This window comes from Physella acuta, unplaced genomic scaffold, assembly GCF_028476545.2.
Source record: "Physella acuta isolate Inbredline_101_S28 unplaced genomic scaffold, ASM2847654v3 ptg000116l, whole genome shotgun sequence".
NCBI classification, from domain to species: domain Eukaryota; kingdom Metazoa; phylum Mollusca; class Gastropoda; family Physidae; genus Physella; species Physella acuta.
In genome coordinates this window covers 287977-310147 of record NW_026731636.1, presented here as the reverse complement: position 1 = coordinate 310147, position 22171 = coordinate 287977, and the positions used below count along the sequence as shown (strand labels likewise).

At 33.0% G+C, this 22171-nt stretch overlaps 1 protein-coding gene across 3 annotated transcripts; it reads right to left on the bottom strand.

Annotated features, from left to right (window-relative positions):
* Nucleotides 1-563: 563 nt before the first annotated feature.
* LOC131934710 (uncharacterized) lies at nucleotides 564-10871 on the bottom strand. Of its 3 annotated transcripts, none has more exons than XM_059290796.1 (5): nucleotides 10820-10871; nucleotides 2710-2773; nucleotides 2284-2352; nucleotides 1897-1962; nucleotides 564-1635 (listed from the first exon to the last, which is right to left on the bottom strand). In XM_059290796.1, exons 3-5 carry the CDS (start codon nucleotides 2339-2341, stop codon nucleotides 713-715), a joined length of 1047 nt encoding a protein of 348 aa, XP_059146779.1. In that variant the 5' UTR covers nucleotides 2342-2352; nucleotides 2710-2773; nucleotides 10820-10871; the 3' UTR covers nucleotides 564-712. The 3 variants fall into 3 exon arrangements, with proteins under 3 accessions (XP_059146779.1, XP_059146778.1, XP_059146780.1); XM_059290795.1 differs by lacking the exon at nucleotides 10820-10871 and adding an exon at nucleotides 7741-7906; XM_059290797.1 differs by lacking the exon at nucleotides 10820-10871 and adding an exon at nucleotides 6332-6628.
* Between the last annotated feature and the right edge of the window lie 11300 nt (nucleotides 10872-22171).

The window sequence follows — 22171 nt, the reverse complement described above, 5'->3', positions numbered from 1 at the left end:
ATAAGAATAAAGAAAATATTTACACAAGTGTCAGTCTATCAGAGCGACAAACTCCGATCTCACTTAACATTTCTATTGGAGTAGGACAATACAAGATGTAGATCTTAACGGTTGTGTCTGGTATCAGTTAAGTTTATTTGAACTTCACTTCATTGAAATAGATCATAAATAGATATTATTTATCGTTATATAGGCTACATGTCGGCCTTGTCGTTACATTGAGTTGGGAATGTTATAAAATCACAGACATCATGACGGTAATACCAACATCAGTATCAAAAAGTTGTTTGATATCAATTTGCTGATTCTAATTAGTCTATAAAAAGGAAATTAACAACAAAATAAATAAGTTTTATCTTTGGGCATTTATTTTCTAGTATGTAATAATTTTGTAAACAAATAAGGAGAGCAAGAAATGAAATATGTAAAGATACAATTCATGGTAAGATAAGAACAACAATATTGGCGATATTTGTTAAACACAAAATATTACAACATTAAACATGTTAAGTGCGTAAAATACATTATGGTAGATGCAAATTACAACGGTTAAACGGTTTGAATCAATCAAAACAATTGTTTTAATCATTTACATGTGATAAAATATTTACAACATATGCAAGTCTTTACACAAACAGTTTAATGACGGGAAAAGTTCCGCCATTTTGTTTGTTTACATTGTGTAGACAAGGGGAGAGAACCAACAGTTACATCAGTGCCAACACTCCCCACTATAATTTCCTTCAGAGTTTGATCCACTGTGGGGATGGTCATACGACCACCTGTCATCTCCCAGCCTGTAGACAGTCGCTCCACTGGAGCCAGGACATGTACATGTTGTGTACCAGTACCTGGTCCAGGGGATATCATCATCTTCATCATACCTCTCACGTTTGTGTGTCCATTGTCCTACAGAGACCTGTTTAGGACAGCCATGAGGATGTGACACTATAACGGCCAACTTGTCCACATCATCAAATCTCAAGTATTTGTCCTTTACTTCCCTACATAGATCATCAAAGCGCTCACACATCTTGTTCAGTTCATCAACCAACTCTAAGTCACATGTCACATAACTCAACTCACACCAGTCTCTCTCAATGTCTGCCTTATCCACCTCCCAGCCATCAAGACTGACCACTGGACTTTTATTGTCAACAAAACCTAAAACACAAATGGTCTGTTTCGCCTCACTGTCATCAAACACCACGTGTGTGGCTGTCACCACACAAACCTCCCCCCACACTTTGCTGGGTGTGGCAGAGACTTGACACTTGGCACAACGACATGTTTTGTCACTCTCTGTGTACTTTTCCACATCCCACACCCTCCCCGTCCCTAACCTCATCACGTGACGTCCTCTGTCTTTATAACATGGATATGGAACTTGAGTGCCTGGGTAAAACTCTGGTCTCTCTAGACTGGTGAATTTAGTCTTTACCTGGACAGTTAGGGCTGCCAATGTTTTGATTGTCTCAGACATGAGGTCGTCGTCATGGTAACGAGAGGGGAGACAACATGCATTGAAATCTTTAAGAGGTATAAAACCTTTGTGACCTGGATTCTTCTTACAGCCAGTAACATGTTTGTGTAGATCAGCTTCTCCTCCATAGCACATCTCAGCTTCATGATTTCCTACAGGAATAGGGGAAACAGATTGTTTAAATAGCCTAAAAATGTAAAAACTGATATAAAATGCACCTATTATTATTTTGATTATACTATGTTTACACTGACACTTAATTTAGCAAACTGATATAGGTATAAATTAAACTTTTACTATACCCTTCATTTAATCAACTATAAATTTACTGTGCTAAAGTCATCTACATGATTTCCCTAGCACATATTTATAATAGTTTAGACTAGAGTTGACTTATGTTTGTCATATCTTACCTGGAATAAAGACACCTGTTTGGTCACTTTTGAAAACTTTACTTGGACTCTCACAGCATGGCACATCTAAAAAAAAATATTAAGAAAATAACACATACATTACTTTATAATTACAGTGACAAGAAATGTGACATTACTGAGATAAACTCTTACAGCGTTATTGATACCCTCTCAAAGTTCATAGTCATGTATGTAAGAAAATACATTTTCATCAAATTCATTGGGTATTGAACATTTTGTTTTTACAATTATAGATATCACATAAAGGTTATTAAGGAGTTGATTTTTAAAGTATTTGAATGCTAAAAATGCTACAATAGTTTTTAAATTAGCAAAATTACTTAAAAATTTGGTTAAATGAATGATTTAACATTTATCTGGCTCTACCTTCACATGTACTTGATGGCTCCGATTTTCTTTTTGTCACTTTGTTTGGGGTTTTCATGGTTTGTTTTACTGTAGATAAGAAAATAGATCATTAATATAAAATAGTAAATAGAGCTTAATAAGTGCAAAATTAACTTTACATCTGCAGGTAAAAGTTCCTCAAGTTTAATAAAGATGTAGTATTGTAACTTAAAATACATTTATTTCTATTAAACAGTGAAAAAGCTATCTAAAATATATACCACAAATAAAAACACTGTTGATAATTTTTTTGGGTATAAACATAGCACATACAAGCTTATTGTTTATTTGATATTAGCTTTTGATAAAGATTTTAATAAATTATTTGTGATTTTCAACTATTTATTTTTCTTAAGAAGGAGTTGTATTTGAAAATGAGACCTTAAAAATGCAGAATAAAATTACCTGCTTAACTGTTATACAAATATTTGGATATCAACCAGCTGTCACTCACAATTGTCCACTAAACCTTGAAAACAAAAGCATCTGATTATTTTCATGGAAACAATGGTGATCAATGTTTACTTTCAAAAAAATAATTTATTTTAATTAAAGTCAGAAGTGTGAGCCTAGAAGTAGAAGAGCAAATTTAAGTTAAATCGAAGCTAATCAATATTGAGTTTAATTGCAATTTTTTGTAAACCATATAGACTTAATATGCTTATCAGCTAATTTGCTGTTAATTTTTCTCAACTATATTTAATAACTATATTGAGTGTTGTATTGTAATTAGCAATATAATTAACACATCAGAACTAAGTTTGCAGCAACTGTAACTTATTGAAACAAGAAAAAGACAAAATGTAAATGCTCAACAGCTTCTGTAAATACATTGCCTAATCTAATTACTTTAGAATATTCCCATGCCCAAAAGTTCAGATCACACTTTAAATAAAAATATTTTCAGAAGAATCTTGTTTAGTAGTAATTACAGCAAATAAGTTACCTAATTAGCCTGGATCTTTAATGAGCTTAATAAAAATCAGTTATAACATTTTAATTTTGAACTATTATGAATATAAAGAGAATAGTAGTCACATAGAAAAGATTAGTATTTCAAATGAATTCTTAGGTCTTAATAAAATGTAAAAAGATTAACTTTAGAAAGATAATCAGTTTGTCCTTTATAGTTTCATATTTTGTTGTAGATCTACTTATTTATGGCCCTATAGCATATAGTTAATTATTGAAACAAAAAATTTACATAACAATTGAAAATACTCCTCTATTAATCCCAAAAATGTCTTCTTACAGACTTCATACTAAATACTTTAAGATAATTTTTTTACTGCTTAAAATGGTTCCGCTTCTTACTTCTATTTGTTATAGCCTAATTTACTTAAATTTACTTGGTTCAATGTTTATATTCTATGCATTATTTTTATTTTATAATTATTGGTCAAATTATGTATCTAAAATCTAAATGTTAACCTCCACCCTTTTATTTGACTCTAGATGAAGATCAATATCATTAGATGTTCGGAGTGTCTACTCACAGTCGACTGTGAATAGCAGTATTAGGAATAGCCTTGGCCTTAGATGTAGGGCCTAAAGAATAGATATTATAAATCTAGAATAGACTAGAATACCCGTCATCCGTTGGATAACTGTGGGTTTCGGGGGTCATCCATCAAAAAACATCACGTCTGTCACTCAGAGGCAAAGCGACCCTTCCCGGCGCCCGGGGACAAACTTTTCGATTTGAACCCCCCCCCCCCAAGATTTCGATTTTCAACCCCCCCCCCCACCCCCCTTCAAACTTTTGATGTGCACCCCCCCCCACTCAAAGTTTCCATTTGAACCCCCCTCAAGCTTTCAATTTATTTTTCCAAACCATTTTGGCGCCCCAACATATGTCCCCCCACCCCCCATCCCCCCGCCTCCCCTCCCCTTCCCTCCCGCCCCCCCCCCCCTCCTCGCAACGCTACTGCAGTGTCACTTATCGTCACAAAAAACAGACCCCACATTCAAAAATATGTTTTTTATCTTTTAAAAACACCGAAAACAACGATTTCGGACTATCACTTCATATATTGACGTCACAGGTGACCTACTCAACTCTACTTCACCTGCCCAGTGTCCCGCCAAGTCTCAGACAACAAAAACGATTCCAGCCAAGCATGTCTCTGACCACACTATCCCTTCATTTGCTTAGGACAAAGAAACAGATGAACCCTACTTCACGTGCCCTGTGCCCCGCGAGGTCCTGATAGTCAACCTTATCATTCACATATAGGGCTTAAGAAAAAATAATTGAAAACGTAAAAAAAAAAAAGTTCTATTAATGTTTATGACACTGACTTTAAAATTTAGCCTTCATTCTCCAAAGCAAATTTTAAAATGCTTTTCTGGCATATCTAGCCCTGGCCACCTATACCATGTTTACATAATGTGAACACCCGCCATTTTGCTCGTGGTAAACATGGCCTAAAAATGGTAGGAAGTCATTCGTCCTGTCCGTACGCCATATTGTTGTTAGCAGCCGACCACGCCTCCAAGTTAGTGAGTAATCCTACTATATCTAGATATAGAACCTAGATAACAAAAAAATCCCATGTATTCTCGAATTAGATGATCATTGAAGCTAAACAAAGATTTATATAAAATAATTAAGGCCCGAAATAGATTCTAGATGTAGAATTTACATTAAGTCTAGATCTAGAATTTACATCCTAGATCTAGATCTAGAATCTAGATCTAGGCCCTAGGCTAGATTCTACTTATTCTAGCTAGATTCATAACTTTCCTTCGACAGCTGATCTTTAGATCTAGAGAAATTTATCGTAAAACTAAATGAAAAAGACAGTTGAAAATTGATATAAGTGTTGGAACGTAATAAATACAGCACACGGACGTATTGTTTAAGTTATAGCCGGCAGAAAATTAGCTTTGTAACGCGTTAAACTTTTGAATGGGCCACAAAGTCTAGATGGAGTCCGCCATTTTTATTTTACCAAAAAGTAAACACATCAAGGGACGTCACTATCCCCACAAAGTTTATTCAATGTATTAACATTTTTTTAAAAATACGGTTAATTTACCTATGAATAAATCAATAAATTAATTAACGTCTTTAAATAAATTTGTGATTAACAGTCTGTCTTAAAACAAAAATTTTTCTCTACCTACATACTATTTTACAGCTTTCCACGATGAGTGCAACCATGCGAGATAGTCGATCAGGCAAACAAACAAACAAACAAAAAAAGACAAAAAAAAACAAAAAAAAAATATTCAAACATGTAAACAAACTTGACTTTTAGTAGTATATAGATTTTCAATAGATATATCATCCTTTTCCAGATCTAGATTGTCACTATACTTATACTATAATCTATAACTATAATATAAACTATTTAAAACATAATATAGATCTAGATAGATCTATATCTATTACTACTCTACTAGATTTAGATCTAGAATCTAGATCTAGATCCTGGATCTAGACTACCTAAGATTTAAATCTAGGTCTACTTAAGTACTACTCTTAAGAAGACTAAAACTCCTGGCTCTATGCCATGGAGTCTATGTCTAGATCTAGAGTCTATCTATATTATACTAGGATCTAGATCTAGATCTAGATCTATATATCTATAGCCTAAGTCTAGATCTAGAAATCTAGATCTAGACTCTAGCTAGATCTCTAACTCTAGATCTAGAAACTAGATCTCTAGAATCCAGATCTAGAAATCTAGAGTAGATCTAGAATCTAGACTTAATCTAGATTTTGATCTAAAACTGAAAAGTAGAATCTAGATCTAGATCTAGATCTAGACACGTCTAGATCTAGATTCTAGAAATAGATCTATCTCTAGACTTAGACTCAACATACTTTAAACTAGTTTAAACTCTAGATTCTCTAGCAGTAGCTAGACTAGCTAGATTCTAGATCTAGATTCTAGATCTAGATAGACATTTAAAAATCATAGATCTAGAATCTAGATATTCTAGATCTAGATCTAGATCTAGATCTAGATTCTAGATCTATTTGGGCTCGATCAATTAATAAAATTATTTAAATGGTTACCTAACTGATCCGTAGAATCTATTACTCAGATGAGACTATGAGATCTGCTGTGAATTTTATTTTTAAGTCGGTCTAAACCTAGTGTCTAGATTCTAGAGTTGAAAGCAGGTCCATTAACAAAACGGGCGACCAAGGAAGCGCGAACGTCTGCTACAAATGATATTTATTTTGAAAAATATTATAGTATCGATAAAAAGATACGAACACTATTTATCAAGTTATAACTACTCAAGTTTTGATTGCAAAATAAGATTATTCGATAAATAAATGCCAGACATAAAAACTATCTACAAAACATAAATTATTTTTATTTATTAATTTTGCATAATCTAAACCTAACGTTATTGATGCTCGATCTAGATCTAGTAGGCTACTCGATTACTTTTTGGGCGTCGATTTTACAAGTTTTAATTGCCTCATTTTAAATCTACTGATAATTGTGTGTTGAATTCAATTAGTCGTTAACCTGTATGTCTACTATTAAATATTGAATAAATGTTAGATATAATTGTAGTCGTATATAGGTCCATAATGTGTATCTTGTATCTAGAATGTTTTGTTTCAACTATTTTATAAAGGCTAAATATTTTAATCATTATTTATGTATTATAGTTGAATGTTGTATCATCCCTTCTGGCATATGGATCATCAATGCTAAAAACTAGAAAACATTAGGGTACTTTCAAGCATCTCTAGGGGGTGGATAGAGGGGGGGATGTGAAAAGTTCCCACTCAGTCAAGTCTCTCCCCACCCCCCCCCCCACCCCTTTAACTACCTCAGCAGTATGATAGGAGCCTATATATGAGGTCGTTAGGTGGTTAAAGTACAAATATTCCCAAGCAAGTAACTTCTTACACTGAAACTTTCCCATTAAGATCAGAGATACGGTTAAAACTGGCTGTATATTTTAACGGCATCGCTTTCTCTATAAGTCAGTTTACTGCAAATTCAGTGTTGACCACATAATTTTGTCAAGTCCTACCCCTTCAATGGTCGCATATAAGCTCCTGAATGAAGTACAATAACACAACAAGACACACACTCCCCCCCCCCCCCCGAAAAAAATTCTACCGCCCCCCCCCCGAACGAAATGAAATTTATATAATTTATATAGAAAATATATAGGCCTACTTTTAACAGTGTCCGCCCCCCCCCCCCCCCGTAGAAAGTCAACCCCCCCCACCCCGAAAATTTCAAGTGTCCCCTCGGAGGAAAAAGTCTGTAAGAAGCACTGGTCTTAACGTAACTAAATATAGATTAACCACTTAGAAAACAGCTGTTCTTAATTTCTTTAATTTGCTTTCAGTTGTGTTTTTAATACAATGATCCCAATTAATACAGCTATAAATATAGACCTTTATTATAAAGACTTATAAAGTAAGACATCAACAACAAACTTAAACTCTACCTTCAGCTGCGAATAAAAATGTTTTCAAAATGGCCGTCCAGCCAGGTACTACGAAATTCCATTTATAACCTATAAAATATCCCGGTTGTCTGATTTTCCCGCTATTACTTGTGTATGGGAATTTAAGAAAACGCATTGGTTAAATAACGTGTGGTCTATTTGTGTCGAATATGTTTAAGTCAAGATTATACGATGTAAATTGTACTTAAAATATGTAGGGTTAAGGCACCGTTAAGGTATTGAAAGAAGCGAAGTACCCGTGTTTAGCAAAGAACCCCCCCCCCCCCCCCTAAGGGATGCCTGGAAGAAACTCTGATTACGATGCATCTCAAACAGAAAAAGGAAATGAACAAGACAATGTCTGATGAAATAGGCTAATTAATTGTATACATTCTTTTCCCCAAGCTATCTTAAATTGAAGTTACGCATAGGTGTATGTATGTTTTCGGGGTATGAAGAATGTTAGCAATTCAATGTTTACTTACATTTATAGGCCAACGGGGGTAGTGCTTTGCTCGTAAAAACTATCCAAATGTTTTACTCATCCTGAGTAGGATAAACTAAGTTTAATTATCTTGTGTGTTTCAGTGGGAATGCGAATTTCAGTATTCTTTTTAGTATGTTGGTGTGTGTGTGTGTGCGTGTGTTGGAGAGTAAGAGCGTGTCTTCCTTGACCCGTATTGCTGTTTTACTTGTTCACATATTCATATCAAATTTGGGCATTAAAATATCATAGTGTTCCAAAAAATAGTTACACCATTTTCAGTCTTTATTTAATTCTATTTAAGGCTATCCCCGTATTAGACCTTCCATTCACGTTTAGTATTTTAACCCCATGCAATCAAATAAATATTTCATTAACCACACATGACACACCGCCTTAATGTGATGTTAAATGTCTTAAATTTGTCTATTAAGAAACCTTTTCATTTTTTCGTTTTTGTCAGCATTCGCGTATATGCAGTTTTCCGTTTATGTCTTACGAAAGTATTATGCATTTCTGACCCCTTAACATTTATAGGCTTTTTTTAGGTAATTTAAACAAACGCTTTTAATTGTCGCAAGTTCTTTGAGGCAATCAGCTTATAGGTGTTGAACTAATCACACACAACTCGAGTGTTTTTTTAAACGTCCAAACATACTTGCATAGATCAGTGTAGCCAAATATTTTGTTCAAATAATTACTCGTACATACACACACAGACAAACACACACACACATACACACACAGACAAACACACACACACACAAATGGGCGGTGTATATGTAGGCCTATATCAAGGAAATACATAAGGCACTATGTTTAGCTCCCTTATTATTCCAGCTGCTTTCTATTAGCTTCTTACTGTAATGGCAGTATTTTAGCAAGCAGGTAAACACATTAGAAAAATACATAAAAGGAATTAAAATAAATTATAAATTATTCTTAGCTTTGTGTTTTGGTGAATAAATTACCCTTATAAAACAGAGAATGATCAATTTTCTAAATCAATACTTTACAACCGCCACGCAAGTGTCTTGTGATACTGTATTAGATCAGGAATTCCCGAAATGACGCAATGTTGCCATGACTTTTCCACTAGGTTTAAATGTTTGTTTTTGTTTCTCGAACTATTTTATACTAATTTAAATGTCTTTATTTTAAAACACTGTAACATGTAGAGTTAATAACTTGTAAATTAGTTTGTACAGCAATTAAATATTTACACACGTTAAAGCTTTTAAAACTTAATGAGTTATATAATACTTTTTTTCTTTGAGTTTATGACAGAACCAGCAACGTTTAAATACACAAAATAGTGTCCACCAACAAGTAAAGTGCACAATGCACTCAAACATGTTATAATATAATAATACTAATACAACAACCGTGTTGAAAAGCGATAAAAAATAATATTAGAATGATAATTTATCTGTAAAGTTAACTTCTTTGGTGTATTTTTATATGTAAAAATAGCTTCAATGTCTGCCACATAAAGCTTAGTGAGTGAGGGGGAGAGAGATTTGATTTCGGTCAAAATAAGTGGCAGAGAGAGGGGAATAAAGTTCAGAAAATACGATGTTGCATTTTTGCAGTTTTTAAATTAATATTCTAACTTAACGTGAGCTATGAATTCAATAACTCGACCGGTACTCGCCTCGATAAGCAAATATATCGTGCTTTTTCAACTATCGGAAACACTTGTGTACTGTTGTTTCAAATGTTTCCAACAAAGATAGTATGCAAGCAATTCTATCTAGACATAGCAAACATGTAGGCCTACACTCAATAATTAAAAGAAAATGTCCAACAACTGTATCCAAACACATGCCTTATATATATATATATATATATATATATATATATATATATATATATATATATATATATATATATATATATATATATATATATATATATATATATATATATATCCTCTTCATTTAATTTTAAAACACGAGGAACGCTAAAGCAATAGCAGAATGATAATTGCCTACTGTCAGTTTCCAAAATGTTGCTGAAAGCTATTGCTGTTTAATATAATAGGTTAATATAATAGGCCTAAATGTAAAATTAGCTTTAGTCTATGTTATAAATAATTGTGCATTTAGTAAATGACTGTTACATATTTCTTAATCAATTTTCAATAATGTGTTTTCAATCCAATGATCTATATATATATAATTCTCTTCTTCGAGCCGTTAGAAAACAAGCTGCAAACGCTCTCCCTACCTCCCCACCCCTACATGGTTTTAGTGAGCTGTGTTCACTCTAAATGTTTACAAGCAGAGCCAACGATTTTAAACGTAGGGGGGGGGGGGGGGGGGGAGGAGGGGGGGGAGGGAAGGAAGGGGAGGGGGGGGGGTTATGGTCCTTAACGAGCTACTTATAGTGTTTTAAAGAAATATTTTCAGTGTCAGCGTTGGTACTGTCGAATTCACAAATTATGAATTATTGAAAATTAGAAACAACTAAATAGCGGCGTATGTTATGCCGCGGGCCGGCTCGTAGTAATTAACACACTTATATCATATATCTATCTTAATCTATAAACAGAATTATAAACTAAGACATCAAAAGAAAAATCTAATATCTTACCTTCAGCTTCAAGATAAAAGCTTTTCAAAATGGCCGTTCAGTTAGTTGCTTCGAAATTCTATTTATAACCTAGCTGTAAAAATAAACTATAACGGTTGTTTTATTTCCCCGCTATTACTTGTGTATGGAAAATGGGGTGAGTTCGGACATACAAGCTTACCTACGGGATGGTCTTTTAACTAAACAATCTAAACGTTATAAACCTTCTTAAGCCGGAGAAAAATAAGTTTTATAACGGTGTGTTAGTATGTGTGTATGCGCATATGTACCTGCGTTTATATGCCTATGTATATTCGCGCGTCTGTATGTGAGAGTGAGAATGTGTCACTCTACTGGGCAAGAGCTTGTTCTATAAATTGCCTACAGCTACAGGCATGTAATAGTTATTACATTGCATGAAGTTAGACAATGATAAATTCCTCAATTACAACATTTACATCTCCAGTCCCCGCTTAAAGACGATCCCGTGGTAGTAGTTCTTTAGCTATGCCAACATTCAGCGTCACAATTTTTAACCCCAAAGAGGAGTTGAATTAACCAAGCACTACATACCATCCTTATCGGTGTGAAATGTACTGATTTAGTTTATTTTAAACCTCTTTTTTTCTCGTTTTTACAGCATTCGTGCATATAGGCCTACAACTTTTCGCGTACGTCTAATAAAAACAATGCATTTTGTGACCACTCCGTTAAAGTTATAGCATTTTGTAAGGTAATTTAAAGAAACGCTTGTATATGTAGCAATTTGCTGATAGGTGGTAAGGCAATCATAACAATTTTTTTTTTTAAATGTCCCATCATACTTTCTAACATTACATCATCAGTGTTGCCAAATCTTTCTTCAAATATCCTAATATTATTGAAGAAATTCATTTATAAATATATGATATGCATATTTATAAATATAGGTTTACATATATATTTATATACTTTTATGTATGAAAGTATATATGGGTGGTATATTTGTAGAACTATGTGTATATATATATATATATATATATATATATATATATATATATATATATATATATATATATATATATATATATATATATATATATATGCGTGTGTGTATGTGTTCTACATTAAACATTACCATCGCCTACTTTTTAAATGATTATCTCACCTCTTTTCTAGTGGCTTCTTTCTGTGATGAAAACATTTTAAACAAGTACAAATCAGAAAAAGGCACACAATTAATTTTTTCTAAAAATAGGCTAAATCCCCAAGTAATTGTCACGTGATACTGTGGGGAGAAATATCAGATCAGGAATTCCCGAACTTAGGCAATGTTGCGATACTTTATCCACTAGGCTTAACTTAAACTATGTTTCTCTAGCTACTGTATAGTTATTTAAATTTCTATGTTTTAAATATGTGATGCTTGGAGAGGTTAATAATATTTTAAATTGGGTAAACAGCAATCCAATCTGTATACATGTTAAAGAGTGACGTTCAAAACTTGATGTTTGTGTAATTTTTAAAATTTTTATTTTCTCGAGTTTATGACAGAAGAGCGTAATGTAACCTGCAATGTAATAGCAACATAATTATTGATTTCTTGTAAATGAAAAAGATATAATTAAAGAAACAGACGACATAAATGAAAATACGCAACTTGTAGTTACACTATCTTCAACCAACCAGTGAAAATACATGATGAGCTCTAACATATTAAAATAACAATACAACAATTAAATGATGTGTCGAAAAGTGATACATTAATGCTAACGTCTGTGGTGTACTTCAATAAGTAAAATAGTTATAAGTTCTTAGGCAGAAAGCTTAGTGTGTGAGAGGAGAGGGATTTAATTTCTGTCACGATAAGTGGAAATGAGAAGAGTAAAATGGAGTTAAGAAAATGTAATGCTGATTTTTAGCAGTTAAACATAATATTCTATACTTAATTATTGCAGTCTATTATAACGTTCATAGACATTTAGTATTTGTATATATATATATATATATATACATTTTGGCCAAGAAAGTGGATATTCAAAAACAAAAACGAGGCGAAATATTCGGCTGAAATGTGACAAATTTATAAAGATGTACTATTTAGACGATAGGGGAGTGGGCTCTAGTAAACAGTTTCCAAATTAACGTGACGTTTCATTATTTTTTTTAAATAAAGACTCAAAATACAGGTAATAGTCAATAAATGTGTTAGTGTTCTCTGAACTTTTAACGTGATATTAAATGGTTCATATGGCACAAATTAATGTAAAGTAGTGATTTATTTTATCAATGTACGCTTATCGTTTCAAAACTATTATCGAATTTTATGGAACGGGAAACTGTAGATCTGGGTGTCACGAGCCATACTCTGGATTTATGACGTGTAATCGACGTTTCTGTAGAAAACATACTGAATTGGGGTGTTTAGGAAGACGAGGGGAAAGACACAAATAATGTTCCCAAAATAAAGTTATCAGACATACACCATACATACACCATGTTACGGTGGTAATTATGATTCAATAGTTTTAATACAGCATAATAGTAAGCTTAGAAGAAAAAACTGTAAAAATGTATTATTTTAACTAAAATTAAGACAAAAAAAATTGATACATTAGAACACATTAATTACATGAAATGATCGGCAATAAAATATATTAGAAAAAAACCTACACATTTCATCCAAAATGTAAAGGTGTAGTGTAAATAACTTTTACACAGTGAAAGACCCAATCAGTCACATCATTGATGCTTGAGATTTAAAACGCTAGTATTATACAGCAAAATGTGTGTTAAAGGGACCAATTTTTGTTTATACTGTAAAGTTCAACTGACATCATAAATAAATAATCAAGAAAGTACCTTAAAAGAATGTATTAAATAATATCCAACTTTTTACATCATCGTTTTTACCTACACACTGTGTACATATCTTGTCGGTATTAAACAAGTGTAAATATAGACAAATTTTGCGATCTGCAGGGAATTTTTCTGTATTGAAATAGATTTAGCTGGGGATAGGTTTGTATGTTTCACAGGTCTGTCATGTTGTTAAAACTTAAATTGTGGCCACATTGCCATTCACTATTTGTTATAATGTGTTTTTTTCTAAGTAATAAAACGAAGTGGGGAAAAATTATGGTTGAACGCAAAAAAACTTGTTTACATAGTATATTAAAAAGTTTAATTTTTATATTATCCTCGCGATTGAGATATTAAATTGCAAAAAAACAGATTTTAAGCAAAATTTTAAATTTTGATTTTTCAAATAATACAAGCAGTGTTACCGAGATCTTGGGTTAGGGTTAGGGTTAACGATTACATGGTTTAAGTATCAGCAAAAATGTGTTAAATAAAAGCGATGACTTCAACAATTACCTTTGCAAGATCTAATATAAAAAGTACAGGTCACTACAAAACATGGAATTAGTCCCAATATTCCCCACTACAGTTACCCAATGAATTTGACCCACTGTGAACATGTTGACAGACCAAACCGTCATATTCAAGCCTGTAGACAGGCGCTCCACTTGAGCCTGGACATGTACTGCTTGTATAACAGTACCTGGTCCAGAAATTATCCCGTTCATGTTTCTCTATCCATTGTCCTACAGAGACCTGTTTAGGACAGCCATGAGGATGTGATACAATAACGGTCAACTTGTCCACATCAGCAAACCTCCCGTATATTTTATTTACTTCACGACAAAGATCTTCAAAATGTCGCCACTTTGTGACCAGTTCATCAATAAAATCTAGATCACACGTGACGTGATTCAACCAACACCTGTCTTTCTCAACGTCTGCTTCTTCCACAGTCCAGCCGGTTAGACTGGTCATGTGACTTTCATCATTATCAAAACCTAAAACACACGTGGTCTGTCTCGCTTCACTGTCGTCAAATACCACGTGTCTGGCTGTCAAAATACCAAGGACCCCATACACTTTGTTAGGCGTGTCAGAGTCTTGACATTTAGCACAATGACGAATTCCGTCTCTTTCTGTGTACTTGAAAATCTGGACCACTCGTCCAGCCCCTAACCTCATCACGTGACTTCCTCTGTTTTTACAACATGGATATGGAACTTGAGTGCCTGGGTAAAACTCTGGTCTATCTAGACTGGTGAATTTAGTCTTTAACTGGACAGTTAGGTTTGCCATTGATTTTATTGTCTCAGACTTGAGGGCAGTGTCATGGCAACGAGAAGGTAGACAATTAATATTGAAACCCCTTAGAGGTATAAAATCCTTGTGACCTGGATTCTTTGTACTAGCAGCTTCTCCTCCATAGAACATCTCAGCTTCATGAGTGTCAACAGGGATGATGTTTGCATTATAATAGTAAAATGCAACTACATTTAATTAAATTTCTACTTAAATATCTATAAAAATATATATCTTCACACATAGATAAGTGACACCTTGTCATCGAAACCACTATATGTCAAAACCTTGGAGAATCTTGGAGAGTATAGCACGTCAAAATAAGTAAAAGAATTTTATTGTATCGTGGCCATGAATTTTGGTTTTACAGAGAACCCCAGGACAGGTCACGTGTTTGGCGGTGTACGAATTTTTACATGAGGACTTAACATATTATTACATGTCACAATTTAAAATATAATTTAGCAACTTTTAAAATTAATCCTTACCATATGTGGACAGCATTGGACAAACCACCTGTGATCATAGTCCCTATATGGACAAAACACCTGTGATCAAAGCCGGACACAGCGCTTGTGATCAAATCGCCTGTGATCAAAGACCTTCTGCTAAGAAAACACCTGTGGTCAAATCCCCTATGGTCAAAGCACCGCTATGGTCAAAGCCCCGCTGTGGTCAAATCCCCTATGGTCAAACCCCCTATGGTCAAAGCACCTGTGGTCAAAGTTCCGCGCACCCTGTAGTGTCATACATTTAAAAGACTTGGAACACGGTTTAAGTTGTAGTCAAATAAACACATATTTTAATTATAAATTATTTATTTTAAGATAATTTCTTTCAATTAAACAATTAACACATTCACACGTTTAATCCTTAATGACAATAAAAAAGTCTTTACCACCTTTATGCAGAGTTAATATATTGTATGATCATTGTTTATTGTTTGTATCAAATAGAAAAAAAAACATTTTATAGGAAGCGTCTTAGACAGATCTCAAGTCTCTAAAACATTTTGGTTTAAATAAAAGCAGGGAAAGCTGCTATGTTCCTTTGGTTATCTTTACATCTGTTAAGGTATCTCTCACACTGTCGATTGTCAGTTAGTCCACCTGATCGTTATTTAACGCCATGTCTTACAGCTTGATGAGCTAAATCTTATAAGCTGGTTGAGCTAAATTTTGACAGATAGATGAGCGAGAGTCTAGCAGTTGAATTCGCTTCAGTCTAACGGACGTATGAGTTTAAATATTACAGCTGGCTGAACTACATATGTATGTGTTAACGTCTTGCAGGTAGTTAGATTCCAAACTTATAAATAAATGATCTGACGTTTTAAAACTTTTTTTTAAATATGCAATAAAAAAGGTTATTTACGTGTTATGTTATTGAATAAAATAACAACACATCGCTTGATTACAGAGAATAAATGTACAAGATAGACGATTCTATAAATGTTTTAAACGTATAGATCCCATGCAATCGATAAACTAAACATTAACAACCTGAACAGTTGATTGAGAAGCCAACTTCAAACCCGAGTCTATTGTAATTATGAAGTCAACCATACAGGTGGAATACTTTCAATACCATTTAAACACGTCTTAATTTTTTTTTCCGAATCTTCATTAGACTTCTTGAATGTGTTTTGTCCAGAAAAATCAATTTACTTCGATTAGTTGAAAAGTTACAGAATATATAATTCCATTGCTAGTCTAATTCCGTCTTCGGTCAATGAATATGTTATGGTCAAATGTTGCCGTGGACATGCAAATGCACGACTTGACCATGTACATTGCTGTTAATGAGTAAATAGCACGGCAACCTATTAAGAAAGTGTCATTGTGTATTGACAGATCCTAAGCAGCCTTGTGTAGTTTGTCTAACCAGTTCCAACAAAACCTAACAAGTGGTGGCTAATGCTACTATATTGCAACTAAATGTAAGTGTCAGTGTGTTGTTGTGTTAAACATGTACTTTAACTGGTGACTAATGTTAAAAATGTCGCCCACAGGTGGTATCAAGATTTCAAATTGTTATTTATTATTATTGATTTGTATGTTAAAAGAAATATTTTCACAAACATCTTAACCCTGATTTGTCACCAGGTCCTATAAACTGTAAGTAGAACTAACAGATCTTTATAAGTTTGAACATAGTTCATCAAACACTTTTCATCCCTTACAAAATGTTGCAAATATCTAACTAACTGTTATATCACGCGTATGCAATAAAATATTTTTTTTTTTTAAAATGCGTATGGCAAACGTTATATTTTAATCGCAGCACATACGCTAAAATCTAATCTTTATCATTAAAGCACACACAGATAAACACATACATACTCAATTAAAAGAAAAAAAAACATGTGTATACACTGCATTTAAATATTAATAAACCCATTTAAAACATAATATTGTTCACATATATTCATTTAGCAAATTTTGAAGGTAGTTTTACAACATTGTAAAACGTATAACAGAAATACAATTTCGTGTAACCTTTTTTTCGTATTACGATTAATCTTTTGCAAGAAGAGCTATACTTTAAAAACAGTTTGATTTGAATAGCAAAAAACGTATTAAGTCTTAACTCTTCAAATATTACGCTGTTTTGTTGTAATATAAGCTATCGATCTAGATTGGTGGATATTGTATGAAGCGTCATCTGATTGATGTTTGTAATATGCTGGTCTACGTTTTTACGACATAGAAATTGATATATTGTGCTTTAGTAAGCTTTGCCACAACATTTATAACTCTTGTATCAACATTCAAAAGTTGACACAGATGTGTAGAAGGGAACCAGTTGAATGCAGTACAGCCGTCTGTGTAACGTTTCTTTACACATTCGGAAACACACTTCATGAACCTTGACACGGTGAGTTCAAACATTGACGCCATGTTCAGCATCTGGTTTTTATAAACTTTAAATTCACTGGTTTGTGTTGCTAGAGGGGACATCACTTGCAGCTCACAAAAATTAAGATACTGTGAAGAAAACCTAACGACAAAGAAAATACAAATATTTAAAATAATGAATGCGAGCAATGCACGTATAGCCTTTTACTAAACTTGACAAATTTACTAACGGCTAATGTTAAATTAAAATTATAATTTTCACAATATAGTAGAAATTATTAACGAATTGAATTTAAAATGTTTTGATAATTCAAAAAATTCTAAGAATTAAAAAACTGATATTTAGCTGAGAAATTTAGTTAAAAGTGTTTTAATAAAAGTATAACTTATGGTTTAGATCAATTTCGATAAAAATAATGACATGATATGATTTTATGGAAATATCGAGTAGTAAAAAATATGTCTTCCTTTTACACGATCAATTGTGAGTAGCTAATTGAGCTTTTTATTTTCATAAGCACGATTTTTCTTTCAGGATTCCACAACCTATACATAATAATGTTTTTAAGAGTATACTAGAAAGCTTTGGAGAGCTCACACTCGCTTTGTTGTTACATGTTCTAATACCATTTTATTTAACCCTTTCAGGACCAAGAGACACCGGTGTCCCAAATTTTCAAATTATCACCAAATGAAATTGGAATAACATAGAGTTGTTGAATTTGCTTTAAAACATTTATTACATGATAGACTTAATATAAATAAAGTTGCTTTCAGAATATATGAAATAGTTTTGTTGTCATAATTATGGAACTTTGCATTTTTAGACCACTCGCAAAGCTACAGTTTACATTTTTATATAAAAAATACTAACTGTAACGAAAAGAAATTACTGGCGGTTTTTCAAAGGTTTACTATTTAGGTATTATATTTACATTTGTTTGTCCTAATAGCTTTGCTTGTTTGTTTTTTTTAAGTATTTTTTTTGCTTGGGACATAAATGTCCCTACGGTCCGGAAGGGAGCTAACTTTTTTTACAATGTTGCTAAGCATGAATTTTGGCATTAGAATACAAAAAGTTGCAGAGCTTTTATTTACTATAACTGAATAAAATGCTCTGCAAATACTATTTATTTACAATAAAGACGATGAAAACAACTTGCTTCTTTATGAAATAGATGTTAATATTCTGTAGAAATATGTCGACAAAGTAAGTGTAGAAGCTGTAATCGAACGACTTGTTCAAGTCCCAGAGCAGATTGTCACTACTACGATAAGCCCTAACCTTTATTCTAGTCATTCTGTTTTGCATCGGCAATGTCACATGCTATAGTGACTAATATTCCCTCAAATCTACATGGTCCGCGCAGTATTTGTGAACATGCCGCGCTGTCATTTCGTAAAATACACGTTACCTTGTATGAGATGTTTAGAACACCGCGCACAAAAAATATACGATGTACACTAGAGTTTTCCCCTCAAAGGAAGCGTTAGTAGTTACAATTACTCCTCCGACATCCCCCCACCCGATATTACCACCTCCGAGCAATATGTCAATTTCTATGTCGTAAAAACGTAGACCAGCATATTACAAACATCAATCAGATAAGTTAGGACTAGGGTTAAGTTAGGGTTAGGGCTAGTTTTAGGGTTAAATGTAGATTTAGAGTTGGAGTTAGGCTTGGAGTTTGGAGTTAAGATCAGGGGTCTTCAGCCTCGGTGGGGGGGGGGAGGGGAATTAGAGGCTTCAGAAAACACAGTTTCCAATAAAAGTTATACTTAAATTAAGAACAAATAAGATGAAGAAGAAGGGTTTGATTTTTAATCCTGGAGCATGATTTGTCATCTATAAAATATTATTTAACACATTGTTAATAACTGTCAATCAGAGCATTTGGATAAATGTCCAATTAACGCAAACGTCCATCGAGTAAACTGCATTCAGACTACAGACATTCGTATAATTATATTAATGTGTATGCGCACACACATTGGGGTTTTTTAGTAGTATAACTAATCATTTGCACACACAAAACCAAATAATGTATTTATGTATTATTTTAAACTAATCAAGTTGAGTTAATGAATATTTGACACTCACATGATTAACCTGACGTAACGACCAACAAGAGGTTTGACACAGTTCAGTGTAAATACACCAATTGTCGCTGCTTCTGCCTGTAGGTAACAGATGTCTCCAGACACTGAAGGAAAGGATGGCGTAAGTCTAGGATCTTTGGTAAATACATCAATTTGGAAATTGTTTAATCTCGTAGCCCACCGTATGTCGTCGTTTCTGGATAATAAAATCAACATAATATGTATAATAAACTTTATTAATTTTAATTTACATTAATAACTACTCTCACATTTACGTATATATATATATATATATATATATATATATATATATATATATATATATATATATATATATATATATATATATATATATATATATATATATATATATATATATATATATATATATATATATCTATGTGTATAGAAAGGCACCAAATTGAAAGTTTGTCCCCGGGCGCCGGGAGGGTCGCTACGCCTCTGCGAGTCAGCACGGCTGTCTTTGGCTCTCTTCCGACTCTTCTGTAGGATTGCCTAAGTTTGCCAACTTTTAACTAGAATATCGATCTAAATTTTTAAATAGTTTTTTTTAGACGAGCAACGAATGCTCGTTTTGAAAATGAATAAATTATATTGACAAATAACTATTAGAAACAAATAAGTAGAATATCTAGATGCTGATTTAGAAATGTGTTAGTAAATATCTCCTTCTCTTTTCTATAATGATAAATATACTCAGTGCAGATTCTATATATATAACGCCTTATTGATTATAACCGTTGAAATCATAGCGGTGTATCTTTAAAGCACGAAAATAAAAGCACTGTTTCCAATAACGATCTTGAAGCTAAATAATACAGACGACCATCAACAAATCATTAAATTTTCTGCGTATTTTTAGGTCATTGAATGAAGAGAGCAAATACTGTTTCTTTTTCTAATATACCAACTTATTTCGCAAGTCTTTTAATTCTGTCAAAACATAATGATTGTGATTGAATCGTGGCCTACCCGTATTTTTTATAAACAGCTCATCTATGTTCATTGAACACTAAATATGTACAATACATGAACATTAAAATGCAATTTAAAACCGTTTTGTAACTCCATTCCAAATGAATGTTAACAGGCTGTTTCATCCAAACTAGCAACGCTTCTAGTCAAAGCTAGCAGTTACAATTCAGTGTTGAAACATTTAAAAAGTCACTCGGCTTGACAAGAAGTTTACAAAGGAAATGATGTATTGATTATGGTGATCGTTATTCAACCGTGACAAGACATTGATGTTTAGTGGGAGCGGTGTGGGGCAGTTATGTTCGTCAAATTTATAACAGTGAACGGTTTACTTTTTAACCACACCTATTTTGTAAGTGCAAGTATGAAAACATCTGCTTCATTAGCACAGCTAGTGATTGGTTGCTGAAAAGATTAACTTTGAGTGTTTTAGCTATGTGTGCAATTAGTTACTTAATGCAATCTAAATGTCGTTGAGAAAAACATGTTTTACCTGGACGGAAAATGGTATAAATAATAAAAAAGACAGCACACCTTATGACACTTGACTATTACAAGAATAGAGACTAATCATATTATTATTACATGTAGAGAAATGTCTTGAGGGAATACAAAAACAACAACATTAAGATGGTGGATTCTATGGTCTGAGACTAGGAAGGTAGCCTGGTTTAAGTATGACTATCATAAATCCATTATTATTTAACTATATAAAAACTTCGTTTAATTAAAATAACATGATCATATGCTATTGATGTTTGGCTAATCAAAGACATCAAAAATACAATACATTATCAACAAATGAGCCATGTCTATAGCTTCTAACTCAGCCGACCATTACAGTTTTCAGTGGGTTATGTTAACGATCTTTTGCTTTAGAAGTTTAGTTTTCACAAAAATAATAATACGATAAAAACACAATGCCTGGGGTGGTACGAGACAAATTATAATGTAAAATTAAAGAGCAGCAGACGTTAATAGATGAAGCAATCACATTGTGTATTTCATTTTGTCAAATTGTTTTTATCCCTGTTAAAGCTCGCTTGTAATCGAGTTAATAACATGTATCAATACAAATATTTCTGGGCTAATCTATGTGAGCTTAATGGTTGATTTAATCTCGTGTATGAAAGAGTCTTCTGTTGAATGATTTAAATATATTCTAGTGCCTCTAATAAAAATTAAATCTTTAAGCAGTAAGGCTTACATAAAAAGCATGTACTCTTTCTGAACGTATAAGAATTGCGTACATACATTATAGAATTTTTGGACTAAG

Excerpts from the sequence above, each read along its gene's own strand:
- LOC131934710 (XM_059290796.1), bottom strand. The coding sequence starts at position 2,341 with ATGAAAACCCCAAACAAAGTGACAAAAAGAAAATCGGAGCCATCAAGT. Across the intron at positions 1,963-2,283 it reads GCCATCAAGTACATGTGAAG|ATGTGCCATGCTGTGAGAGT; the intron begins GTAGAGCCAGAT and ends ATTTTTTTTTAG. Across the intron at positions 1,636-1,896 it reads AACAGGTGTCTTTATTCCAG|GAAATCATGAAGCTGAGATG; the intron begins GTAAGATATGAC and ends CTATTCCTGTAG.